This window comes from Syngnathus typhle, linkage group LG4 (genome assembly GCF_033458585.1).
Source record: "Syngnathus typhle isolate RoL2023-S1 ecotype Sweden linkage group LG4, RoL_Styp_1.0, whole genome shotgun sequence".
Classification (NCBI taxonomy): Eukaryota; Metazoa; Chordata; class Actinopteri; order Syngnathiformes; family Syngnathidae; genus Syngnathus; species Syngnathus typhle.
In genome coordinates, this window is record NC_083741.1 from 13,289,364 (window position 1) to 13,316,964 (window position 27,601).

At 39.5% G+C, this 27,601-nt stretch overlaps 2 protein-coding genes across 2 annotated transcripts in view; one reads left to right on the top strand and one right to left on the bottom strand.

Moving 5' to 3' along the window:
• Positions 1-16,136, top strand: part of tub (TUB bipartite transcription factor) — a 35,204-nt gene extending 19,068 nt beyond the window's left edge. Inside the window, exons 2-12 of the mRNA XM_061276124.1 lie at positions 5,517-5,568; positions 6,648-6,810; positions 7,718-7,855; positions 8,323-8,475; positions 8,596-8,717; positions 9,212-9,403; positions 9,488-9,600; positions 13,421-13,535; positions 13,718-13,816; positions 13,915-14,086; positions 14,208-16,136. Coding sequence (XP_061132108.1) covers positions 5,517-5,568; positions 6,648-6,810; positions 7,718-7,855; positions 8,323-8,475; positions 8,596-8,717; positions 9,212-9,403; positions 9,488-9,600; positions 13,421-13,535; positions 13,718-13,816; positions 13,915-14,086; positions 14,208-14,341 — 1,453 coding nt within the window. The 3' untranslated portion in view covers positions 14,342-16,136. The remainder of the gene's footprint in view (positions 1-5,516; positions 5,569-6,647; positions 6,811-7,717; positions 7,856-8,322; positions 8,476-8,595; positions 8,718-9,211; positions 9,404-9,487; positions 9,601-13,420; positions 13,536-13,717; positions 13,817-13,914; positions 14,087-14,207) is intronic.
• Positions 16,137-16,570: 434 nt separating this feature from the next.
• On the bottom strand, positions 16,571-20,760 carry ric3a (RIC3 acetylcholine receptor chaperone a). Its single transcript, XM_061276685.1, has 6 exons — positions 20,643-20,760; positions 20,135-20,349; positions 19,960-20,029; positions 19,001-19,088; positions 18,654-18,811; positions 16,571-17,358 (listed from the first exon to the last, which is right to left on the bottom strand). Exons 1-6 carry the CDS (start codon positions 20,758-20,760, stop codon positions 16,571-16,573), a joined length of 1,437 nt encoding a protein of 478 aa, XP_061132669.1.
• Between the last annotated feature and the right edge of the window lie 6,841 nt (positions 20,761-27,601).

The following is a 27,601-nucleotide window of genomic DNA, read 5'->3' on the forward strand; positions in this document are numbered from 1 at the left end:
GTTTAATGAAACATTTTTAGAAACTGGTGGTGGTGGGTAGATTGTTCACTGGGTGACATGACTTTGGGCATAGGGATTGGAGTTCAAATCCCAGTCAGGATGAAAGGTAATAGCCAGTTGGGTCTCTAGGCAATGTGTCCATGCTCAAGCCTGAATAAAAATGTCTATGATTTGTCAGGAAGGGCAAACATCATTGCAGTGACTCACTGTGGCAACCCTTGACAGGTAGTAGTTGCTCCCTAGGCTATGAGGTGTAATTTCCAGACTGATAGAAATAAGGATGATCTGAATGGACAGTGGCATATTCAGATGTAAATCAATGAGTAAATCCATCTCTGAGCATGCCGAATACTAAAAATCCAATTTGAATTGTCAATACATTTTTAGATAAATATTTTCTGTCAACTAGTATTATAATGCCAGTTACAAAATAGTATTATTTTACGGCATAAAATCCTCTTAAAGTTGTGTTTCCATTGTTTCTTTAAAATATGTGACATTTCGGATTTCTCATTCTTTATGATTAACTAGCAAAATATGCAAAAAGAAAAAAGAAAGAGGGCAGGCAGTCGGTGGTAGGAGCAAATGTTAAATACATTTCCTATGTCTAAAATTTAAGGAAGACAAGTGAGAAAGCGGGGACAGAGAGGTCGTTGGTTACACAATAAACAGTTTGCCTCATTTTGTGTGGCTCTTGTTAAAAATCCATGGGCTGCCTCATCTCATTAGAAATACAGGATGCGGTGTGCTTATTTTCTGGAAATATGGGCGACATTTCACACAAACACATACTTGTACTTGAACACCTCACGGTGTTAGACTTTTCGATTCAATCCCCCCTCCCTCTCTGCTGTGGGAATCTAACTAGGACAGCAAGAAACATCAGAGGAGTGATTTTTTTAGGGGGGGGGGGTTCTAATTTGAGGTTGCCCAATCAAGCAAATTTTGTTTTGAACCCAACAGTTTTCCTTTCTTTCAGATACGTATATTGAATAAAAATCACAGATTCAGTCATGAAATTATTGTAACTTGCGTACAAGCAAGTGCGATTTTCAAAGCATTTTCTTGTGTGTGTTTGTGACCAGAGGCACTGCACCATTAACGCCTTGTACAGGCTGGTGGGTGTGATTGGCATATGTGTTTTTTTTTCTTCAGGCTTGGCGGCATCGGTGCGTTGAGCTCTCTGACGCAAATGTGTGGTTGACGTGATTATACAGTAAAAACGATCAACATTGCCGCACCTGCTGCTCATAGTGGTGACGTAAATTCTCACAAATGATTTTGGTTGGGGTGATGACGCAGCAGTTCATTTGTTAGCGCATCGGCCTGGTAGGTTTGACGGTTCGAAACCGGACTCCTGCCTTCCTGTGTGGAGTTTGGATTTTTTGCTCGTACATTCAAAAATCATTAGCCTCATTGAAGTCTCGTTATTGTCCTTCGGTGTGAGCTTGAATGCTTAATTGTCTATGGTATGTGATTAGCTGGCGACAATCCAGGGTTTACCCTGCTTCTCACCGAAGGCATATAAGCACTATTAAGAAATGAGTGGTTGTTGCCCCGCTGTATATATCCACGGTATATGCCACCACGAAACAAGCGATTCACCTTCAAGGTCGGTTTGAGCAGCAGTCACGTGATTCATTTCCTTCCAACTATTTTTTCACGCATTGCGCTATGAACATTAAACAAGACTCGGCGTATTTATTGATGTGTTCTTCACGGCAGCCAAGTTGCTGTTGAATCACATGCGTGCGGGTCTGAAGATTGCCAAGAGATCATTTTTTGTAAATAGTCCGAAAATAAAACCTCCAATAAATCATTGATTCCGGCTTCTGTGTAGTTTGCATGTTCTCCCCGTGCCTGTGTGGGTTTCTTCCGGGTCCTCTGGTTTCTGTGAGTGTGATTCTAAGCGTGAATGGTTGTTTGTCTCTGTTTGCCCTGAGATTGGCTGGCGGCAATTTCAGTTGCCAACCACCCTAAAGACTGCTGGGATAGGCTCCAGCATGCCCGCGGCCATCATAAGAATAAGCAGTTCGGATGATGAATGAATGAATAAAATTAAAGCACTATACCAACAATAGAACATTTTTTTACTAACAAGGCTACCTTCAAAGATCAACAAAGGCCCAGGCACTGCTCACCATCTGTGGATTGCTGAACAAGACTCTCGAGCATAATGAATTGTTGAACCTCCATGGGAATAATTTTGTTTGATTCATTATCTTCCTGTTTAATGCCTATTCACACACTAACTGATTGCGAATGTGGAGGACTTTGTTTGTCCGTACGTTTCACACAGAGTGGGAGGGAAATACTTTTTTATTGCATCTGTGTAAGCCTCCCTTCTCACATGTGAACGAACTGCGCTATTTCCCCTCTGTCATTTTTAACATCTCAACCTCAATGCGGGTGTGATTGGAATACAATGTTTGTGATTCATGCCGAACTGGCTTTTCAGCACTGTTGTTATATTAAGCATAGAGAGAGTAAATCACTATTGCCCAACTCGAATAGAACTCAATAGCAGAACCCATCGCTCATACAGTAAACATTGAAAACAGCAACAACAACAAAAAACAATTGCATGAAACGTCACACTGGAGCCCATGAAATTAGCTGATCACTTCCCCTCTTGAAACTTCACAATAACAGAGAAAAGTGAATGTAATTTATTGTATCCACACCTTTCAAGGGATCCTGATTTATTTATAATGAGAATTCAATGCTCTGCTGAATAACCAAAATTATAGTTAATTTAATTTATTGTACGATTCAAACAGGTTTACACTGGTGCCGGGAGATATGAGACCATGCACAGTAAGTTATATTTGAGAGTGATTTCTAAATTCCTTATACAATGTTTGATGATAATTGCTGAAAACAAGTACAAAGACTGAGAACTATGTCGAAATCAGATATGGAGCTATTGTGGTAAACAGTTTTTCAGCATTTCAGTTTTTCTTGTGCGTGGTTAAAACAGCACCGCTTGACACATTTTGGAATCTGGCATGATTTGCCCCTCCCCCTCTAGATAAGAACTTGCGCCAGCAGTTGTCCAGTGCAACTGTAACGTGCAATTATCTATCTAAATATGTCAAGGTTGATTTAGTGCGCCTCGATGTTGGCCTTGAGTGTGCACATATAACAGGCAGAATAGTGGGGGGTGATAAAATGCCCGATGTGACAGCCAGTGACAGGGCCACCATTTTTTTTCTAGGTGATAGTATTGGTGTTTGATTGACAGTTGACAGTTGAGCAAAGCATTGTTTCACATTCAGCGGAAAATACCTACAGCAGTTGAGAGTGGAGAGAACGGCTCGATTTTTAATGATTTTGAAGGCTCATTTTGTATACCCAGTGAGTTTTCTAATCATTCAGATTTGTTAACACTCAAAACAAAGTTTTCAACACTCTTTGCTGTGCTGTCGAATTTACAAGACATTGACTATATGCACTTTAAAGGGACTTTTAATTTAGTCATCGACATTTGTCTGTTTCCCTTCGCCATGTCATAGGTTTCTATTCTTTATCTACCTTTATAGTTTTTCTGGAGTGCACCTCATTGCCTTTAATTAGGAGCCATTGATGTTTCTCTTTCAGATGTCGAGCCTTGAGAGTTGAAGGAACAATCAGTAAGATTTTCAAAGCTCAGGAAATATGAAGTGGGGATTAGTACAGAAGGGTAACAAAAAACAGCCAAATCCCATACGAAGAGGCGGTTTGCTATCTTTTGTCTCAGCAAAAAGAGCACTAGAAATAACACCACCGTATCAATTTGTCGTTTAGTCAAAAGTAAAAATGATTTAAAAACAGTTGACCACATTACTGTTAAAACTGCAAGCATAAGGTACACAGATTGCTCTCTGTTGAATTTAAATTAATTTAGTTACAGTTATTCAATACCAGAAAAGGTAACAAAGTCAAAGTCTGCTTTATTGTCAACGTCTTCACATGCCGAGACACACAAAGAGATCGAAATTACGTTTTCTCTATCCCACGGTGACAAGACATATTACACGATAGACATACAAGTAAACGACGCAATATAAAAAACAAGAAGGCACAAACAATAAATAATAAGAGTAATAATAAATAATAAATAAACAGATAACTGTCTGATTTTAGGGTTGTATAAATAATAAAATAGTGTTCCTATACAATATTGTCAAAACACTTTTCTTTCAGACTTGGTGATTATTTTTCACTTGCCTTCGTATGCTTTATAAACATAAACCTCTGCCATCTTTGAAATCATTCAGAATCTAATTTTACTCTCATTGCTTGTGCTACACTGACCTTTAAACATTTGCTCAGACCAATGACATTAAGTCAGTGTACTGAGCGCCATCAAGTCAGATAAGATTTAAGTCAATACGGCTGTTTGTAGAGACCGGGATATTACCCAGTTGTGTTTGGAAGAACACTCTGCTCAGCGAGGCAAAACTCACAAAATGCATTTAATGACGGCAAATCAGATATGCGCTTGACATTGTGCAGCCACTTGTGTGCCAAGCAAGTCGTCGTCATTGCTGCAGTGACTTGTAATCATGCTGCCGACCAGAAGTCACAGCAGCAGCAGATTCTCTGTTGCAATATCAGCGAGATTGTGTGAGTCAATATGATGTATTAGATCCAAATCCCAAAGGCGCTTCACAAGCTGTTGAACCTCTTCTGACAGACGCTGTTGTCCATATGTTCCCTATAGTTCTCATTTTCAAATAACAAGTGTAGCAACACCATGTTCTCATCTTAACAAAACTCATAAAAAGCTTCTGTTAGATGAACATTACGATCATGCAGTGTACAAACATTTTCTGTAAAGAGACTGTATAAAACAAAATCATTTTCATATTCACAACATTAGTGAGAAGGTAGTATTGTGATAGGCAGTACAGTAAACCTCCACAAATTTGCCTCTCTCTCGCTCTCTCTCGCTCTCTCTTGCTCTCTGTCGCTCTCTCTCTCTCACTCTCTCTGTCGCTCTCTCTCTGTCGCTCTCTCTCGCTCTCTCTCTCTCTCGCTCTGTCTGTCTCTCTCTCTCTCTCTCTCTCTCTGTCTGTCTCTGTCTCTCTCTCTCTCTCTCTCTCTCGCTCTCTCTCTCTCTAATACGCTTTCATCATGGCATGATGATTACACTTGTTCATTTGTCTGACTGGTTAGCAGTGTCCCTATTAATAGGGTTTGATGTCATTCGCTGAAGTGAACTTATTCTGCAGCAGCACTTGTCACCATGGTGACCTGGCGCAGGTGATGAGCCAAGATTTGAGATCAGCAAGGTAGTGTGTTTGCCAATTGATCAATTCATTAAAACTTGAAAATAAAAAAGACTCAATTATCTGCAGACAGCTAGACACTATGATAAAATGCTGTTAAACGTATTAAAAAGAAATGCACATTAAAATGACTACCACAAGGATCTAACATGTCCACTCCATAAGTATATGGTTTAATATTGACCCTGATAAACTGTTAACATTTTTCTGTATGTTATCTTTGTGTTTGTATTTTTTTTGCAGCACTTTAGATGATGAGGGCACCAACTTCCGACAACAGAAGCTTGATCGGCAGGTAAATGTTACAGTTCAATATTTGACCAAACATTTTATAGTGTGTGACAAAAACATAAAACAATTTTTTGGGGTGAGCGGGACATTATTCCATCTTTTTTTAATTTAATCACGGGCCACCCAGAGTGTGGGTTTCGGCCACATACGGCCGGCCCACAATCCGATAGTTGTTCACCCCTGGCCAAGATTGATGAACAAAAATATTTGTGTAATTCATAAATAAAGATGCTTTGACATAAGAAGTGAAACAGTATATTTTACCATGGCCCCCACTTATGAGCTCTCTCGACCCACTGGAGTGCTACGGCCGCTGGTCGGGAATCACTGCAATAGAGGAACACGTTGACATCATGCGATAAAACAGCACTTTTATCCTGACACCACTTCCTGCAGTGCCGGCGTGTGGCCTCTAAAGGTCAGCTGGTCTCTGTGGTGTTCCACTAACAGATGAAAGCTTTTTATGCCTGATCTATTTTGTACTCTCAGTGCCGGACAAAGTGTATCATCACAGAGAATTTATTTAGGATCTGTTAAGAAATCAGACATTCATAAAAGTAAGGTTACATCTGTATGTATTGCCTGGGGAGACAGCAATTAATAATAATATATTTCCTGCATTCAAAAAGTGTGACACAGTCCAAAAATACAGTAATGGCGGGAAAGGTTTTGAAATGATTTCACAAAAAAGTCATTTGAAGGGGTGTGTAGACTTATTATACTCACCTATATTTGTCAGTCCCCTGCTGTGTTCTGCATACCTACCCTTTTATAATCTTTGACTCATGCAAGCCACATGGGTCAGTATGCTCACTGATGATATGCTCACTTTGGTGTGTAAATCATATTTTACTCTCTACAGCAAGTAACTCTAGCCTTATATTCAGGACACACAGCCAACCTGACAATGACGAAACGCTTGGAGCTCTTGCTCTTCACTGAATCCTCCATTAATAGAAGCCTTGAATATTTGATGAATTCTGGATGGGAAATGAACATGTGGGTGACAGTCCAGAGGAATGGCTCGATCTAAGATCACATGAAAGCGGTATGAGCCTAAAAATGTATTGCTTTCATGTACAGCGAGTGCTCCTTGAACAAAAGCAGAAGAAGAAGCGTCAAGAACCCCTGATGGTCCAGTCTAATGTGGATGGACGATCTCGCACCCGTCGCACCAAACAGAGTGAGGAGCAGGCTCCTTTGGTGGAATCCTACCTCAGCAGTAACAGCAGCACCATCTACCATGGTTAGTTGGAGCCATTTCACTCTGTCTGATAAATGGCAATGGTCGGGGTCTATTTGTGACTTTTAAAGAACAATCGTTCTTAACAGACTCCACCGGGCCAACCTTTGGAACTATGTACAGTACAGGATTGCAGCTTTCATCCAGATCCTTAACAAGATGTAATTAATTATTGTGAATCGATTGTGGAACTGTTTTTGTATTCATTGATTGATTTACGTATTTATTCGTTCATTCATTCATTCATTCATTGCTTGAGCAAGCCTTTACAAACATTAAAACAATAAACAAAGCTAGTAGGCATATGACTAAAAAGACAAAAAACACAGCATACTACCTATCTAATTAAATAGAAAGAGCTGCAGTAAAGAATTAAACCAAATGTTATGGCCAAACAACACCTGAAATGTTCTTTGGTGAGTTTCTGCAGGGCAAACTGCATGTGCCGGCACACAGAAATCAAAGCACAAATCTAATTTCCACCTTTGAGCTCAGGTTCATGAGCTGTCACTCAGCCTGGAAAAAGTACATTGGAAAAATGTCCCACTGCAGCTTAATATTCTGCAGAGAAAGGAAATAATAGCCTTATCGGCGCGCTGCAAAATCTGAATCCTCTGACACCTAGTCACCTTTTTATTAAATCCTTCAGGTTTATATGTGCTCGTCTTTCAATTAATTTGAAGTATTTACAAAAATGCATCTCGATAGCCTGGCCATTCGGTACACCTCGACAACCTAATGACACCATCAAGAGCTACAGTAAAATAAGGATTGCAGCTCATTAGGTTGTGCAACTGTACCTAAGTTTGGTTAGTCTATGTATACAGTGTTCTTTTTATTTTTTTTATCACATATTTTGCATGCATCCTGCCTGAGAGTTGCTAGTGTGACTTTGACTACTTCTGTTTAGTGCAAGAAGCCAAGCAGGAGGAGCTGAAGATGAAAGCAGACCTGCAGCCGCCTCGCTCAGCAAAAAAAGGCAGAGCGTCAGCCAGCTCCACTCCTCAAACAGGCAGCGACAAGAAGGAGAGGAGAGGGAAGCACAAAGGTCAGCCCAATGACAACCCGTCAGTCAGACACAGACACAATTTAAGATGAACGATTCACAAGCTTCTTGGATTGACAGACAGGACCAAAGACCAAGCAAGAGACAAATCTAACGGAACAAAAAAAACCAATACACAGTGGGAAACTTCAACTTCAGTAAATAAACTATTTGAAAGTCCAGTTAAAGACAGTTTTTAAACTCTCAATACAAATTAGTCAAATTAATTCAAATGAAATAACTTATGCAGCCTTGACAAATTTCCACAGTCATTAGAGTCATATAATACAGGATTACATTAGAAAAACAAAATGAAAGTTGTGTCTCATGACTATCAAGTCAAGTTTTTCATTTTACAAGCAAGTCCTAAATCTGGTGATTCAACTCTGGAGTAATGCATGCTCATTTTTCTCCGAGAAATGCAACAGCTGTGTTCAGGTGCACTCTGTCATTTGTTTGTGGCTCAGCAGGCATGGACAGCCTGGCCTGCCAGTCAGAGGACGGCCAAATCCAAATTCTAACAGTGGGTCACCCCTCGGCAGAGGATGGCGAGAGCGAGTCAGTTATGAGCTGCACTCCGTCACAGAGCAAGCAGGACCTACGGGTGACCATGCTCAAAAAAGGTGCAGTTTGATTTGGTCACCAAAGCCTCATTTCCAATCAAGTTGCTGAACCAGAATGCTATTTTGAAAATTGGCATCCATTAAGACTTTATTCTTTTTTTTTTTTTGTGATCTGTGAAGGCATATCAAGCAGTATGAATTTTGATGAGGAAGAAGATGATGACGATGAAATTAGCTCAACTTCCTCACAGCTCAATAACAACACAAGACCAGGCTCGGCCACCAGTAAAAAGTCTTGCAAGGTAAAAGTATGCTTTGAGACCATAGTGTATTATCCATGGCCTTATTTGTTGTTGTTGTTACTCTTTTCTTTTACTCCCCAAAAGTCTGCTCAATTTTGGATAAACATCTCATTACAAATAGAATGTTTTTGTTTGGAGGATCTCACAGGTAGTTCTACTCAACATCTGGTGGACGTGTAAGCAACTCATCTTGTGATAAATTCAAATTTACTGATTTACCAAAGTCAAATTCCTTGTTTGGCACACTCAAACATGGCGAATAAAAAACTCTTGAATCTTGAAATTAAAAATGTTTTGAATGACCCAATTTATGAGACATGAGCTGTCACATAGCCAATTTTTATGTCTTAAATTGCGGCCACGAGATGGGGGCAACAAATGTCACAACAACCAGGAGTGCTTGCCTCAAGCTGTTTAATGCCAGTGTCAGTTGAAAGACATTTTTTTTAATCCAACCAAACCAACTTTCACTTTTAATTTTTTCACTTCTACAGGAGGTTGCATCAGCACCAACTCCACCGGTCAATGAACCGGCCATTGATGTGGAAGACCTTGAAGAGTTTTCATTGCGACCTGCACCGCAGGGGGTCCGAGTGAAGTGTAGAATCACCAGGGATAAGAAAGGCATGGACAGAGGCATGTATCCCACCTATTACCTGCACTTGGAACGAGAAGATGGCAAGAAGGTGAGGATGACGTAGACTAGGCAGTGTTAAACTATTATAAAAAAAAAGAAATAGAATGAATTACTGTACTTTGTTTTGTCTCAGGTGTTTCTGTTAGCGGGCCGGAAGAGAAAAAAGAGTAAAACCTCCAATTACCTCATCTCCATTGATCCCACTGATCTGTCCAGAGGTGGAGAAAGCTTCATTGGTAAATTGAGGTAAATCTGGTGTGTTGTTGTTGTATCATGTATCTTTATATTTGTGTTTCTATGGCCTGGGCACTGGATCATTGTGAAATTCGGTTTAATGGTACCGGTACTAAAAGTCTGATCATACTGAATTTAGGTTGCGATATCAACTCCCAATTCATTTAACAATTCAAATGTGATTATTATATTATCATTTCCTCCTCCAAGAGATACTTTTTTCAATAAAGCTGTGCAGGTTATAAAGTTTTGGAATAATTTCTTGTGGTCTCATCATTTTTGTTAAAAAACAGGGGTGTGTAGATATTTCTCATCCACTGGACTGAAAATATCCTATGTACAAGTTAAAAACCTTAAAACATAGGAGTGTTCCCAGCTGTGTGGCATCTAAGCAACACCACGATGTCACAGGAAGTGTGATGATGTATTAAAGCCTTGTTCTGTACATAGTCTGTAAGGTCCTCCAAAGGTCAAGACAAACACATTGCCCACATCGACTGTCAGTCCTAGCCCAACCCTTTGTCGTATACGTATTAGCGCTGTAAAGTCTGGCCTCTTTGGATCTGAACAGTGTTGGGAAAGTTTATGTTCTACATGAAATACTTCAAAGTTCAGTTCACAAATTGTAAAATGACCTTGTTCAGTTCATAATTGCATTTTGTTTTTTTAAACTAAGTTCTATTGTTCCAAAAAGGGAAAGTTCATAATTATTTTCTTCCCCCTAATGGCATATTGGCATTTTCTCATTGTTTTCACCCATTCCATTCCCACTAGTATCCAGGTGCTGCTATCACCTCACAATCTCAAATACAAGACAAAATTGCTTGAACTGTCCTTTTCTTTTAATGAATTGAACAAAAACATGACTGTGGTCCAGAATGTGTAAACACAATCTGCTGTGGGTGCCTGACTGAGGTAGGAAACAAAGGATGTACAAATGAAGTATTCAATGTGCAAAACATTTAAAGTAACATTGTATTTGCTTTAACTAACTTTTCATTTTTTGTGAATGTATTATTTCTTAACCTGCTTGCTTGTCGTGCGACATATGAGTTTGCATCAACCGAAGCGTTATCATGCTTTGTTCGCTCCTCTATGCACACGTCACATTTAATTTTTGGCTGGGTTGCCAAATCGCCTATTTGAGCCTTGTTTACAGTGTGTTTAGCGGGGTTTTATTTTGAAGTCTCAGAATAGAAAACCTGGCACCCTTGAACACAAAAGAACTGCCGTTCAAAACTGTTCATTGACCCAAGAATGAGCGCGTTCACAAAAACGTTCAAGAAGCAAAGATGTGCTATGTTCATTTCACGTTCATCCAAAATATAAACAAGTTCAAGCTTTCGTTCATTGAACGCATTCAGGGACAACAGTGGATCTGAAATGATTTGCGTCACAGTTTGAACCTCTTCTCTGTGCTACATGGCAAAACGTCTTTAACTCAGCCTCTCAAGGCCTGCTCCCATTTAAGCAATGACTCAGGTAGCGACTACAGCATGCTGTTGACTGTCGTGAAGTAGTGAAACTCCTTGTCTTCTTTTTGTCTCCCTTAGCCATTGTTTTCTGTCCACTTCTCTGTCGGCAGCAGGTCATTCATTGCTTCAAGCTCACCCAAACCTGTGCCTTGGGTGGAAGCTCTTCCCTCGGACATGATGATTTTCCCAGAGCTGCGAGCAAGATGGCTACTTAGTAGTCATTTGCATTTTTTTAATCTTCGGAATTCCCCGAGCTTTTCTAAGATCCATCAAGATCCATCCACCCTCTGGTAGTAATGAACAAATCAAAATCAGTGCTTGTGTCAGAACAGTTATCATCAAAGCCTTCTTACAAATTCATGTCAGACCTCACCTCGTTCTTTGATCCGGTTCCGGATGCTCCTCTGCTTCTTGTGCACTACAACGTACGTCTTCCACGGAAGCTTGCCCCCCCTCAGTCATAGCAGTCTCCATAATGCTTTGTGCCAGCCGATGGACACAATTAGGCATTGATGAGACGTCCTGCAAATCATTCTCTCCCTTTTCCTCTACCGATTCATCTCTTGACTTAGTTTCCGAAGGACAGGGAAGAGAATTTTCTTCGACATCCAAGTCAGTGCCGCTGTCCGAGCTGTTATCTTCAACTCCATGCCACCACTGGAAATATTTTTCTCCTTTTGTTTCAGACAGGTGTCCAGCCTTTTCTGTCAGACACAGCCTCGAAGTTCCAGGCACAGCGGTTTTCTTTGCTTCCTGCTCACTGAGGTCTTGGCTCTCTTTGGTCCCTTCTCCTTCCTCAGCCAGATCAGCACAGCTTGCGAGTTCATGGACACTTTCAAGCGATTTGATATCTTCTGAATCTATTTCATCTCTTAACCTTTCCTTGGATCTACCAAGTAGAAGTTCTTCATCATTATCTAGATCCAAACTGCTGTCAGACGTATATTCAAACTCGTGCCACCACCAGGAACGTTTCCTAATTCTTGTTCCCTCTTCTTGTTCAGCATCATCCCTTGAATAATTTCTCGATGGTCCTGGCTGAGGTTCTTCTTCGTCTTCTTCTTCTTCTTCTTCTTCTTCTTCCTGGTTGACTTCTATCTGAACCTCATCAGCAAAATCATCATCATCTTCATTTTCTTCATTCTCTTCAATTATATGATTAAAATGATCAGCGTGATTTTCAATGTGGACATTAACAATGTTTTCATTGACAAAGCCAATTTGGTTTTGTCTGAAGACCCTCATATGATGATTTATGATAAAATGCAAGAGGAAGATAAATTCCATGTCATTATTGTCTCCATTCGGTGGTTGATCTTCTGTCGGAATGTGAATATGGTGGCCTGTAAGACAACGAAAGCTTGTCGGTGACAACGTACGTATACCAAATGGAAATAGAAATCATGTTTATCGGGTACTTACGATTCGGACCATTATGGTCTCCATCTCCTTGTCCATCCATTTGGCTAAAATAACCAAAAATTGTAAGCATTTATTGAGTAATACATTTACATTAAGCTTTTGATGGTCTCTTAACAGATTTGAAGACTAATTGCAAATATGTATGACGCCTTTGAAGACTTCAAATACATGTTTTCATTGTGTTTTAAATAGTTCCCTACTGTGGAGGATAAGCTACAACAAAATGTTTGAAATTTAAATACGAGGAAGTTTTTGCAGTGAAGCAGTGACAAGCTTTAGCTCCGCCCCAAAAACAATGTGATATCACACAGTGTCATTCCCTTGTCATATAATCCATCTGACAGTTCATGTGAAGATGATTCACTGCCTTTCATATTTTATGCACTTGCACAGCGTAATTACAAACTTACCTCAAGCTGGAGGAACTTGTCTTTGTAAAGGTTTCTGGTTACAAAGCCATCGGAAGTTGGAGGTGCAAGTCCTTCTGCTGATCAGGCATTATTCTAGTTACAATCATGCTTAGCCAGATCATTTGGGTTAAAGGTCAATCCATTTTGCATTTTCACATTCTGTTCTCTTAAAACCCCAAAGCATCAGTCATGGCAACAGGCGCTTCACCCCAACAGTGCATATTCATTAAATTGAAATGCTTTGAATAAAACACTTTATGGCATCACTCATAATGTCATCATTATGATGATACATGTACATAGTTCTTGTGAAGATGTTTGTCATTGCACTGCTCTGTACATACGATACAAGGAAGATAAAAACATGAATGCAATTGATGGGGCAAGTATTGAATGACGTGAAAAGCGGAAAAGGGAATCTTCGGCCTCTGGTTGACGGGGTGCGGAGGTCAAGTCTTCTGATGAAATTCATTTCCCTTACTATAAAGAAGCAAGTAGGAGCTTACTTGTTTAATTCCATCACAGGTCAAATCTCATGGGGACCAAGTTCACTGTATATGACAGTGGTGTCAACCCTATGAAGACCACCACCAGCCTTGAGGACAGCAACATGCGCCAAGAGCTCGCAGCCATCTGCTATGTGAGTTCCTGTAGTCTTATTTTTTCGAGACTAGAATTTTCTTACAGGTCAAAGACATTTTGTATGCTAGCTCAAAACAAAAACACCTGAAAACTTGCATGCATCGTTTAAACATAGTCACTATAGTGATATTTTCGCCATATGTTTTGGATTCAAAATACATGTCGATCTTTTAAATCTAGGAGACCAATGTCTTGGGATTCAAGGGACCTCGTAAAATGAGCGTTATTATCCCAGGAATGAACATGGACCATGAGAGAGTGTCACTTCGCCCACGGAATGTATGTTTCTCCAATTCATCCTCTAAAACATCCACATTGGAATATTGAACTGAGCTTTTTGACTGACTCTGTTGTGTTGTTTCCTTTTTCTATTGTAGGAACATGAGTCATTGCTGGCAAGGTGGCAGAACAAGAACACAGAGAGTGTTATTGAACTTCATAACAAAACTCCAGTGTGGAATGATGACACACAATCGTATGTGCTCAACTTCCACGGCAGAGTCACTCAGGCCTCTGTCAAAAATTTCCAAATCATTCACGACAACGACCGTGAGTTCCATGAACCTGAGTAGTTAAAGAGTGACCAGCCATCTTCATTTTTATGTTATTAGTATAGAACCACGGTAGTTTGCAAACATTTCAAGCTCTTATTTCCTGTCTGTCTTTTCAGCTGACTACATTGTGATGCAGTTTGGGCGTGTAGCAGAGGACGTCTTCACCATGGACTATAACTACCCAATGTGCGCCCTTCAAGCCTTTGCCATCGCTCTTTCCAGCTTCGACAGCAAGTTAGCTTGCGAATAGATAGCAGCCTAAAGGCCATCTGGTCTATGTGTGGTCTCATCAAGGACTGTTCATGTAACACTCGGGCTGCAAACTCCAAAACACAGAGTACCACGGGCATCCTGCGTATCACAAAATGCTTTGTTGGCCTCAAGTTCTGCATGGATGCGTGTGGTGGGGTGGGGTGGCCAGCAAAGATGCTCAGTAAAGGGCATCAAGCACAAAGTGTACTCCACTTTAAAAAAAAAAAAAAAACAGTTTGTTTTGTTAAAATTTTGGAGTATCTGTATATTCTAAAGAACCACTGTTCCTTTTAAGTACCAGCTAGAGCGGTTTAACATTGCGACTAATGTGACTAATAATTAATTGCATACTGTACATTTTTTAAGTTCGCTACATCTTATGTACCTGTCATGAAAATAACCCAAGGTTAAACAAAAACAAAAAGCCCACATCCTCAAGCATGAATACTTATACGATTTCCTAGATTCAAAATAACACGCATGTCAAAAGCTATTTATTTTGTTATTTATGTATTTATTCTATGATTTGTTCTTTGGACAGTATTGGCTCTGTGGAGCTACAAGCACATCAAAGACAAAACATCCACACAAAACGATTGGACCTGAGCAGGGCAAAAACATGTTAACCTGTGCTGTGTACCGTACAATATTGTCGTCACTGGGTCACACATGTGAATGTATAGAATAATGGTGCACTTTAATTTAAAGTCGGTCGTGGATGAGATAGTTGTAAATCCTTTCGTGTGCCTTTGATTACTGCAGTGTGGTGCTTTGGCTGTTAAGTAAGCGCTTTCTGTTCTTGCTAAGCTTACATGCACTTGGTAGGTTGCAATCACTAAACGGTCGACAGGCACTGGCGGACCTAGGATTTTTTTCATTTGGCGCCCTATGGAGGTGCCAGGGATGTATCTGAGGGTCTGTAAAACAAACAAGCACAAGCTTACAAACCCAAAAGATTCCCAAAAAAACCCTCCTTATTTGTTCTCATCTAGGGACAGGTGTAAACGTGTGTGTGTGTGGGGGGGGGGGGGGGGGGGGTGATCCTGGAAAAATCAGAAAATTCCCAAAAGTAAATGATATAGCCTGGCATCTGGGGGGGTCTAATCATATTCCTGGGCGAGTGCCCCCTTCCCTCCCTAGTTCCGCCAGTGTAGAAAGGCATAGAGTTGCTTTAAATGATTCAAACATTATTGATTAGAAGCCCAAATAGAAGAATCTGTTCCATTATGACTTGCTTCGAGATTATATTCTTGAAGTCTCATTACATTTCACTCCGATGTAAAATTGTGCTTTTGTCTGATGTCTCTTGAAATTGTAACAAAGGACATGGATTTGTCACAGCCTATTGCATCGATTTGCGTCTTCGAAATATTTTTATACTCCTCTGATGAGACAGTTGAGTACGTTCATCATCTAAAAAGCAGTAGCCTAAGTTTCTATAGAGAAGTTTAGGCGCTGGGTGACTTCCTTTCTCAACATTTTGTACTTTACCATTATTAAAAAAAGAAAAACGAATGAAGGCAAAGAACAATCTCTGATTCCACAAATGTGGAATACAGTGGATCACGAGGAAATCTTTATCAGATGTGCTATTCTTGTACTTAATTGTGTTCTAACTATTCTGGATTTCTATTGCAAAATTGTTGATACTTTGCTGTGAAGTCTGCTTTTCGGTTCGTGTTCATAATCCCCTGCTTCTCTCACTTTGTTTTCAGTGCTTGTGATGATGTACAGTGAATGCCGTATGTATGAATTATGTGATGGTATAAACACTCTTTGATTATGACAACAAAGATGAGCAAATAAAACTTCATTATGTTTACGGTTGCCCTTGTAAAACATGCAAAAGTTACTCAAAGCATATCCTAAAGCGATGTATATAATTGAGAATTTAGTTTGAGTTCTATGCATCATAAAACACTTTCAGGTTTTACTATATAACAACCCCAAAGTGACATAGTAAAAAAACCTTTATGAGAGCTTACAAACTTTTACATTCCCTCACAAAAATTACCAAAACAACATTCCATAACATATGCGCAAGGACAAAACTGTTGATCCCCCTCCGTTAATGAAATAATTCAGAAATAAAATTAATCTGACAAAAGTACAGTACCTGAGAGTATAAAATGATCATTTCAAGTGGTCAATAGAGTAAAACCATAGTCGTTTAACCATTTACAAATGGATAACAGCGGAGAAGCTCAGACTCAGGAAAGGAAACACTTCATATCTCCCTCCTGTTTCGCATCCTCAGCCCACTGACCTCTTTGCGAACGTCTCTGTGGACATTACTTTCACACTCTGCAAAAGCTATCATTGGCAAATACTCGGCTTCTTCCTGCTGTGCCTCTTCCACAGGGTTGGGACATCCTGCACTACTAAACTCAAGTCTCTCCGCCTCTGTCACTGGATCTTCCTCATCAGCTTCCTCCTCTTCCTCTTCTACCTCTGTCCCATCATCTTCATCCACATCAGCATCCTCATCTTCTTCCTCCTTCTCCATCTCCTCCTCATAGGTATCTTCTTTTGGGTAGTGAAATACATTTCTGCTGTCATTAAAACTAATATGCTTCCTCCCTCCTCTGTGACGTTGCAGCTCATTCTGTACTTGCAGACCTAATCTTTCATGCTGTGTATTTGTAGCAGTTTGGGAGGCAAGTGGAACCAGCAAAAGTCTTTTCTCAGCTTCTGCTTCCTCCTCCTCTTCCTCTTCCTCCTCCTCTTCTTCTTCTGCTATCTGCTCCTCACCCTCTTCTTCCTCCTCTTCTTCCTCTACCTCCTCCTCTTCATCTTTCTCCTCCTGTTCCTCCACATCCTCACCTTCCTCCTCTTCTTCATCCTCCTCTTGTACTATGGATAGTTTCCTTGCTACAACTTCTTCTTCCTCCTGCTCCATTCGTTCTGCCAGGGCCTCCGCAGTGGGCTGGTTGACAAACTCATCTGGGGACAATCGGCCAAGTTCACATTTGTAATCGGGTCCTTCATACTCAGGGTAAATCTCCTCGGGGTAACCTATAAAAAAAAAATATATATATATATATTTTCAGAGAATATTATAATTTTTTTTTTTTTTTTTAATGAGCATCTTCATTCCTGGAATAAACATGGCCTTTGCCCCCGTCCTCATGGAGATTCACTAGCATTTTCCCTAGACCAGGGGTCGACAACCCGCGGCTCCAGAGCCGCATACGGCTCTTTAGCACACCCCTAGTGGCTCCCTTTTTGCAATAATGCGTGTAAATGGAAAAATGTTTTTTTTTTAAATATTGTTTTTAGATGGTAATCATGACACAAACATTCTTATGCTGTAAAAATGCATTTAGTTGTAAATATATTAAAAATACCAAATTTCAGAATGGTGAAAAATATAATTTCCTGCGACGCAGCACAGGTGAGCTGTAAACAGGTGTGTGAGAAATGGGCCATGGATTCAAAAGGGAAAAAGAAAACGATTGCTGATGGAACAGAGGCTTTAAGAAAGAATGGACTGACCGATTTGCTTTCATTGCCAATACTGAAGGATTGCCTCCATGTTTGCTTTGCAATGAGAAGTTGACAAATAACAAGAGGAGCAATTTGGAGCGACATTTTCAGCTCAGGCATGCTAAATTTGCTGCCGATCACCCAGTTGGAACTGAGCGCAAAGGTGCAATTGCAGTGCTGGTGGAGAAATTTCAGGACGGAAAAAAATGTTCCAAGAAGTAGATTGCATCTGCAAACTCTACTACTGCTGCAAGTTTTGTTGCAGCCCAGGAGATAATAAAGCGCGGAAAACCATTCACCGATGGCGAGTCCATGAAGGATTCATTCATTAAAACAACAGAGTGCCTATTTTTGGACTGCAAAACCAAAACCGAGATCATTCAGCAAATTAAAGCCATCCCTCTCTCCGCAAAAAGAGTGAAGGCAAACTATCACCGATCAGCAAATCAAGGACATCAATTCAGCTCCAACTTTCCAATAACCTTTGATGAGTTGTGTGACGTGACCGATATTGAACAGACAGCTCTGCTATGCAGGTAAGTGAACTCTAACATATTAATATTGTATTGGAAATTCGGCTAAACTCAGTAGTCATGTGGTGCGTAATTCTCCCCAGCATGCGCTGCATGCACGCTGTCCTGTTTAAGGTTCTTGCTTCTGTCATACATCTGATACCAGGAATTGGTTTTGGGCTGATGCTCGGTTTATTTTAAGGTCCAACATAATCTTATATGCACAAGTACTTAGAAATGACAAAAGCACTTTCAATTGTTAAAAAAGGAAAGTTTGTGGCAAGTTGTAAGAAAGAGGCAGAGGACATGTACCTTCCCAGTCTGCACTGTAAGGGACTTGCTCTGCCTCCATCTCTGGAGAGGCAGCCTCCACACGGCCTTCTTGCATCAGTTGTGCGATCTGCCTTAGCTGCCTGAGAAGTTTCTCTTCTTTCTTTGTTGGAGTCGATTTACTTCGCCTGCGTCTTCCACTACGGGGCAGAAAAGTGACAAAGCGAAATCATGACCCCGAGTCTCTGAGTTGATATTCAATGGTGGCAGCAAGGTGTGCATGCTGCAAAATAGCTGCTTTTTGGTTTCAAAATTTCATTTAGTTCCCAGGAATCAAGTGATTTCTTTCACCATGATTGCATTTTTGTGTTGTATGTCATCAAACTAACCTCCCAGAAGCACAAGTATTTCCTGAGACAATCCTTGCCATGATCCTTTCTGAGTCAAGTAGTCGCTCCTGTAGCTCATCGTCAGTTGCTAAAAGAAACACGTATGGAAATAAAATGACAAACACGGAAACTCCCAGTTACTAATAGTGTTTTTTAGTGCACACAGTACACATTCCAGACATATCATGAAGAATCCACATTTGTTTCATTTATATTCATTTTATTGTGCACTTGAAGTCTCCAAGATTGTAGAAAAGCATAATCTGTCCCTCCAGGTGTTGCAGAGATACTTTTATGATCTGTTTGGGGGCTATTTTTTACTCCGTTCAGTTTTCTCCTTTTTCTACTACGTATTTTTATCTATCACGTCACATATTTTGGGGACTACCATACAAGGTAATCGGTGTGGCCAAACTGTTTCGCAAATCCGCCATCTTTATTACTTGGAGAGCAGTTTGCAGTCCAAACAACTCAAGTATGCCGATTTAGAGAGATCAAATGTTGGATGCATTAATCCACACAACTCATTATACCGTCCCCCAGAATCAGTAGTGCCTGGTAAATTTCTTTTTTCAGGATGAAGTTTCCACATCTGCTTGTCTTTGCAAAGCACTTCAAGGATGAGTGTTTCATAAATCTATTGTCAGTATAAAGAAGGATTTGCTGAAAGTCTTTGCTTCATTGAGGGCTCAGTTCCTTAAATCTATGGAAATGACGGACACAGTAAAGCGGTAATTAAGATCGCACAAAAATAGTAAACCGTATTTCACGTTCATATTATTGCCTCCTACATTATAGTGACTATGATGCCCTCATTCTCATAGCATTAGCGTCAGTCTTTCTGCTGATTTTAGAGCTGTGCGCTCTGTTTTCATTTATTGTGGGTGTATTTTGAGTAGTTGTATCAGATGAATTGCATCGATTTATATTTACACTAATAATTAGAGTACTGCACTCACCTATATTCTTCTCCATGCTCATAGTTGTTCTGTAATGTCCTGATTTTGCATTCTTGTCATTGTAAGTCAACTGTCAACAGCAATGGGATGGTTATTGGTCATTGTATAATAATAATAATAATAATAATAATAATAATAATAAACCATAATAATAAACCATAATAATAATGACAACCTTGTAGATTATATAGAGGATGTAAAGAAGAATCCCAAACCCATATATGGGTATGACTTGAGCCATCAAGTTGTGTTTTTTACTATTTTGTCCAATGCTTCTGAGTTTAGCAGTGGCCTCAGCGATGTATGTCATGGAGTGAACCGGGTCAGCACCCCACTGCTCTGGGTCATTAGACACCTGATATATCCCTGGGGGATGGAAACCAGGACCAGCTAAACAAGACAACAACAATATTACACTTTAATCTTGCAAATATTGTGATCTACAATTTACAAAAAGGCAATACAAAATGTAATGAAATGTTAACTCGGCAAGTCAATGTCAAATAAAATACAAAGTAAAAGTATCACATATGCTAATGCTTATATAGTAGGATTTTCCCATAACATTACATGTTTAGGCAACAACATGACCAGACCAAACACACTCTTGTCTCATGCAACAGCTGGCAGCAGCAAAAATAAGACCAAAGTTGGATGGATGATGACATGATGAGTCTCCTCACCCTGCAGCTGTTCCATCTCCTTTTTGGCTCTGGGTAAAAGCATCCTGGGTAAGAAGAGAGATACACAGAGGACCGAGCATGATATCAAAGTAACTTTCTGACAGGTTGTGATGGACATGTTGTCTGACTCGACGACAGCCACACGTTGATTTCTCTTGAACAGCAAATCCAGTACTCTCGGCTGTCGTTGCTCATCTGGTGATGTCCTGCTTAGATTAGAGCAGATTATATGAGCGGCCTTCAAAGGCTGGATGAAATAGTATCACCTAATCCCCAGCGAGGGACGCGACTGGCCATGTTCAACAGGAACATGTATGGAGTCTGTTGGATAAAAAACAGATTATATTTTAACATTACACAATGGGGTTGGGGAGCAGGGTGCTAAATGAGTGTCAAATAGTTTTTTTAAAATAACTTTTAAGCATATATATATATATAAATATGTATAGATTAAATGGCTGGTAATTCTGAAATATGAATACTTTTTTCATTTTATTTCTATTTTCTTGGTATCACATTTTATCCTCATATAGTTAATTTTGGGGCGTGAGAATTCAACGCATGACCTACCTGTAAAAGCATCCAATTATTGCAGTTCCTAGAGTGTGTGTCTGTCTTTTTACCAGCAGATGACAGTGCAGGCTCATGTACATCCCCGCACAGATTCGTTTTGCCAGTGTTTCAAGATTGACTCCTAGAACATTGTTTTCAGTTGAGTGCGGGGCCAGGCAAGAAGCCTCCCCCACAAAACAAACACCTGAGCAATGTCTAAGCAGAGAAGCTTATATTGAATCCCTGACATACATAATTAATAACAATTAATCAAATACACGGTAAAATGGTCAAATGTTGTGCGAATAACCTATTTTTTTTCCCCTCTCCCAAGTGATAACTTTGCTTAATTGTATTCTGGCAATGTTTGACAACGAGCCTGATAGAAGGGGCCCCGCCCCATTAAGGAAATTCCCAAAATCCGGACACATAATTGCAGTGTCTACGAAGTTTCTCAGTAGTTGTTAAAATACGGCATCAACGAGTTAGGAGGCCTTTTGTGGGGACTCAAGGTTGTCAATGTAGTGTCCAAAGCAGTTTTGCCATTGATTGTATGGGCCAATGTCAGCTCTCTCCCAGAGTCCCTTCGGATCGGGATCAAGGACGAATGCATGGGTTGCCTGCCTTGTGCAATGGCTTTACACAGAAATTTCAGTATAAAATTGAAACATTGAATGTTTTAGCAAATTTAAAGCACAATACAACTCACTGGAAATTATTTTTTGATCCTTTGTTTAACCCTTATTCAAAACCCTAATGCCAATTTAACCCTTACCCTACTTTAAAACTTATTTTGAAACCTTAACCCTAATTTGACCCTAGTTTCAAAACCTTACTTTGAAATCCTAACCTTAGTTTGAAACCTTACTTTGAAATCTTAATTTAAAACAATGTTTTGAAACCCTAACCCTAGTTTTAAAATTCTTTAACGTGTTTCAAAACCCTACTTTGAAACCCTAACCCTAGTTGGAAACCCTGCTATGAAAGCTTTACTCGAATTTTAAAACCCTAATTTGAAAACTTAACCAAGGTAACCTATATCAGTTTCTCAATAGTGTCAATAACACCAAGAGAGTAATGAACCGTTGAACAAGGTGACTGCCCTCTGGGAAGAGGTATAGGAGCCTGCGCTCCCGCACCACCAGACTCAACAACAGCTTCATACTCCAGGCTGTTAGGATCCTGAACTCGCTTCCCCTTTCTGCGTAGCGTCCTGTACTTTTGCGCTACACTTACTGTCTGCTGTATGCACACTGGCTCCGTTTTGCTCCTCTTATTTATTGTGTTATCTGTTTATTTATTATTTATTCATCATTCTTATTATTTATTGTTTGTGCCTTCTTGGTTTTATATTGTGTCGTTTACTTGTATGTCTGTCGTGTAATATGTCTCGTCACCGCGGGATAGAGAAAACGTAATTTCGGTTTCTTTGTGTGTCTTGACATGTGAAGAGATTGACAATAAAGATGACTTTGACTCTGACTTTGACATGATAATACACATTGTTGCTTTGTCCTCTGTTGTGGATTGCCAGCTTTGATTGCACCAGAGCACATAACTTTAGATTTGAAAAATCTACCAAAAATGACACATAAATAGGTACAAGCACACTGATCCCATCTCAGTTTAGTCAAAAATGGACTTAGTGTGAAATGTGGCCCTATCCAGTTGAAACACAGTTGAAAACAAAGCTAATACTCTACTGTATGAGCGACAACAAGTTCATTGTAAATCCTGCCATCGCATGGATGAGCATTTCATTGTTCTGTCTGTCACAATACATTGCTGGTATTGAGATATGAACAAACACACATGATATGCAGCAGGCAAATGATCGTTTTTAAGTGAGATGGAATCATAGAACAGCAGATGAGCTCTCATAACACAGACCCTTAGATTATGCATAATTTACACGAATGAACTTTGTAATATTGCGTGTATGTTTGTCCAGGTAAATTGTGCTACTGTTAGGCATTTGACCAATTTCACTAGCATGGTGACATTTGTCAAGCATTCAGTTTTTTTTTTTTTTCTCCAGTGATGGATATTTGAAAGCCTTGTCAGCTCTGGTTAGTCCTTTTATTTAAGGCCAAAGGCACAAAGGTCAAGTAGGTCAGACCTTGGGGACCTATTAGCAAAAACCAAGGTGGAGAGGATAACTCCCACATGCATATTTCAAAGAATACTTATCAAGAACCTAAAGCTGTTCAGAATACTGATGAAGAAGGAAAAAACCTAATTTATTTTATTTCATATTTTTACTGATACAGAACTGTCATTGTGATAATCTGTTCCCAAGTCAAGACATTTGTTATTTTTGTTATGTTTCATACTTTGTAAAAGGATCTTTGTTGAGTTACGCTCTCAATTACTGTGTCAACGTAGCTCATCGCTATCCTCAGCCTTCTTTATTTTATCGTTATCCACCGAGTTTGCTGCAATTGCACTGCACAAGTACCGGCTACTCTGCCAAAAATGTTAATACAAATAGAGTATAATGTCAGATTTGAGAAGGGAATGACATGATGGCATATTAGTCGGTTATCTCTACATAGATCAACATTCTAACGTTGTTGCCCCCAAAATTGTTATGATGCTATTGTGTTGCAACCTAACTACGTATGTGACATAGACTTCAAACTTAAAAAAAATACTGTGTTGAATGGTTAAAAAAAAAAGGACCAAAGGAAATCAAGGCCAGCTCACTTAAATGCTTCACCACTGCATGAACATCAGCTCGTCAGGAAAACAAAATCAGGCACGTTAACTGACTGTTGCAGACCGGACATTTGGAAACCAAAAAACAACAACAACCCACTTATCTAGTATATCTTTAATGGTAACTGGTAACACCAATTCTCTGGTAGGATCATTTTCTTTTTTCACAAACTCCATATCAAGATCAATACTGTACTACTCTAGGTGGCTATATGGTTGGTTGTGACATAGCCAGCCCATTATAGTCAAGTGGCCGTACAAGGAGGACACTCAACTCTATTGGCGTCTTATTTCTGCAGCGAGGCGGGATTTCATTTCACTCAAGCAATGCTTGCTGACCGTTTTAATCTTGGACCATGAACTGGTGACCTTCATGTGACAGCTTCATTTGCTGACCACAAGGCAGACGGGTGGACCAGGGTTCTACGGTCAATGATTTATAATCTACTAAAATAACAAAGCAACTATTAGAAGTTATCAACCATGAAAAAAATAGTTTTGTGCTGAAGCATTAAGAAATTGAAGTACAAAAATGAAATGAAAATGAAGTAGGTAAACGGCATGGGCAATAAAAATCAAGTCAAGTCGATCCATATACAGTATCTCACAAAAGTGAGTCCATCTTTCTTTCACCTTCTTGGGTAAATGTTTATCAAGATAAACAACACTTTGCTAAAATGGAAAGTGGTCAATGTGCAGCTTGTGTAACCTCAAACAGAACACAGCTGTTATTGTCTGAACCACTGGCAACAAAAGTGAGTACAGCCTAAATTAAAATGTCCAAATTATGGCAAAAGTGTCAATATTTTGTGTTGCCACCATTATTTTCTAGCACTGCCTTAACCCTCTTCATCCCTTTCACACCTGAGACCTTGTAATGCTGACTCACATAAAACCAAGAAGGAAAAATGCCTAATTGGGCCCAATTTGGACACTTTCACTCACTTTTGTTTGCAGCGATTTAAGCAATAATGGCTGTATATTATTTGGGGAGGAGATAGTATAAAAGCTGTGCACTGACTATTTACATTGTAGCAAATCTCATTGTGTCAGTATTTGAAATGTTTTCATAAAAAAAATGTAATTCTGTGCACACATTTGTGGAATAGGCCCACTGCACGTGAAATGAATGTGAATAAAATGTCTGTTTAATAACATTAAATATTGAAATAAACATTGTACCGCAGCGTTTACAACAACTACTGCTAGCTCCAACTAAATTTTTATGTCCTGGCTGATTCATTTAATTTTAGTCGACTGTTTAACCTTATCACAAGACGACAATGGCAATATGATTTATTTAGTTACCAGGTAAATTGACAATCTATACAGCAGTTGCGTTAAGACACAAGTCAGGGTGTGAAAAATCAGCAGTAGTAATGGAATTCAATCATAGCTGGCATGGAAGAATTATTATTGGCCATGCCATACTGCCACTATAAGCTTTTAATCCAACGAAACAAATATGCATTTGTGTGCCCTCTCTGGGTGAATGGATTATAGATTATCGCTGCCTGGCAGCATATGATGCCAACAGCGATTATTGCTGTATGTTGAATAAAGCAGATATCACTGTTTGGGAACATTTGGCACCAGGAATAGATCCAAAGTTGGTTATGCTTCAGTGTTTGACACACACATTTTCTTTTGTTCTGTTTAATGGTAAAATGTCAGCATGGTAATTTCACTGTTGTAACAGTGAATGCAATCATTAACTGGCTCAAAACGTACTTTGACTTGGCTCCTCCTCTGATTAGACTTTTGTTGAATTAAGATGTTAGTCATACTCTTGGAAAACTTGCATACACATCAAGATGTGCCATTACGGGTAAAAAACAATCACCCAATTTGTGTTACGTTTGACCCAGCAGTTTTACTTTACAGAATTACCGTTTTTTTCCATGTATAATGCGCCCCCATGTATAATACGCACCCTAAAAATGGCATGTTGATGCTGGAAAAAAAGCCTGTACCCATGTATAATACGCACCCAAATTTTGACTTCTACTTAGTCCGTAAACGTAAAATTATTTCAGAAAAAAGATCATCTTTGGGAACAACCGGATGTTATTCTGCTGGTCAGTATCACTGCGCATGCGCTAGCAAACTCGATAGCGAAGAAATGTTTCGGATTTGTGTAGGGTACATTGTGACAGCAAACGAGCAGGTGATCGAGCAAGCGTCTGATACGAGAGCATTGTGTTTGTATGGAGCGTGTTTGAAGTGAACAGCAGAGAAGAAAGCGCATCTGTAATGGCGGCCTGCATATCATATCCGGATTAAAAAAAAAGAAATTCCTTTTTTTTTTGTACCCATGTATAATGCGCACCCCAGATTTTAGGACAATAAATTAGATCAATTTTGTGCATTATACATGAGAAAAAATGGTACTTTACATTTGAATGAAATCCAATATTTTACACATTTTTTAAAATTTTGTTCTGTTCTTGTTCTCAAACGGAATATTGGCATTTCCATTCATTCCAATGGGGAAAGATGACTTGAGTTCCAAATGTTATGAACTTGACCATGCAAGGGATTAAACTCATATTTCAAAGAACCAGGTATCAGAATTATGCTCACTTTTGAATGTGACTACATGCATAGTCACAGGAATATTTATTTTGGCGCTTTTAATGTTTTGTCTCAATTGTGTCACTCTGCAGGTACACTCAATGCATACAGCACCGTGTTCCATATTGTTAATACACGCTCTCGCCCTCTAGCTATTTACCAGGCTCCTATCAAGCCTTTAATTACTTAATTATTCTTCATTGGGCTGAATTAAAACACATTAGACTCTGCTGCTTCAAAAAAATCAACTATTGCTGCGACTGAACAAAACACAGGAGAGTCAATTGCGGCCAGCGCTGTGTTGTCTGTTAGCAATAAATGAGATTGTGTTATTCTCAGGATCAAAGTCTGATTGTTATGCTAAGAGCAAAATATAAGATTGACTTTTTGAAAGCGCTCAAGCACCTCCAGTTGGGAAATGGATTCACATATGCAGCAATCACCGCAGTGAGCGCACCATCCCCAAACAAAATGACATTTTAGAAAAAAGAAATGGTTTTCTTTCCATCTTCATGCAAGTGATTTGTTGTGCAATGTCACCTTACTCAACAATAGCGGATCAGGTTTACATCATTTCACACAGCCCCTCCTCTCCATGCCTCTATCTAAATCAGCCAATTTATTTCCAAATTGCATGTCGAGTGTAGGTGCAAGGGCTTATGGAACTATATTAAATCAATATACTCCTCAGACATATTTATTTTGAGGAGGCTTTAATTTTGTTCCTCTTTTTGATGATATTGAGAGTCATGAAGGACACTGTCACAAATAGGAACCCTGTATATTGATGGGAAATAGATGGTTTCAAAAAGTGAATGAGGTGGATTAATGGACTAAAGAAATGCTTTATGGTATCCAGACCTTGACTTTTTTTTTTTTTTTTACTTTAATACTTGCCTGTCAGCACTTTGCGCTGTCTGTAATTTATGAGTATCAGCAGCATACAACTTGTCACCAAGGGATGCCATTTAAATGTGTCCTTCTTTTGTGGACAATCAAGAATAAAACTCAAAAGCCAAAGTCTTGTTTGGTAAGTATTTATATTGGTAACTTAAATGGGAGTTCAAAGAAAGTAAAACCAGAAAACCCTATATGCACAACCTTAAGAACACCTG

What these genes read in the sequence shown, in the direction of transcription:
- ric3a (XM_061276685.1), bottom strand. Translation starts at nt 20,760, where the DNA reads ATGTCCATCACAACCTGTCAGAAAGTTACTTTGATATCATGCTCGGTC. An exon ending in GGAGATGGAACAGCTGCAGG is followed by an intron (nt 20,350 to 20,642) that starts GTGAGGAGACTC and finishes TGTCTTGTTTAG; the next exon opens with CTGGTCCTGGTTTCCATCCC. An exon ending in AATACTTGTGCTTCTGGGAG is followed by an intron (nt 18,812 to 19,000) that starts GTTAGTTTGATG and finishes TCTGCCCCGTAG; the next exon opens with TGGAAGACGCAGGCGAAGTA.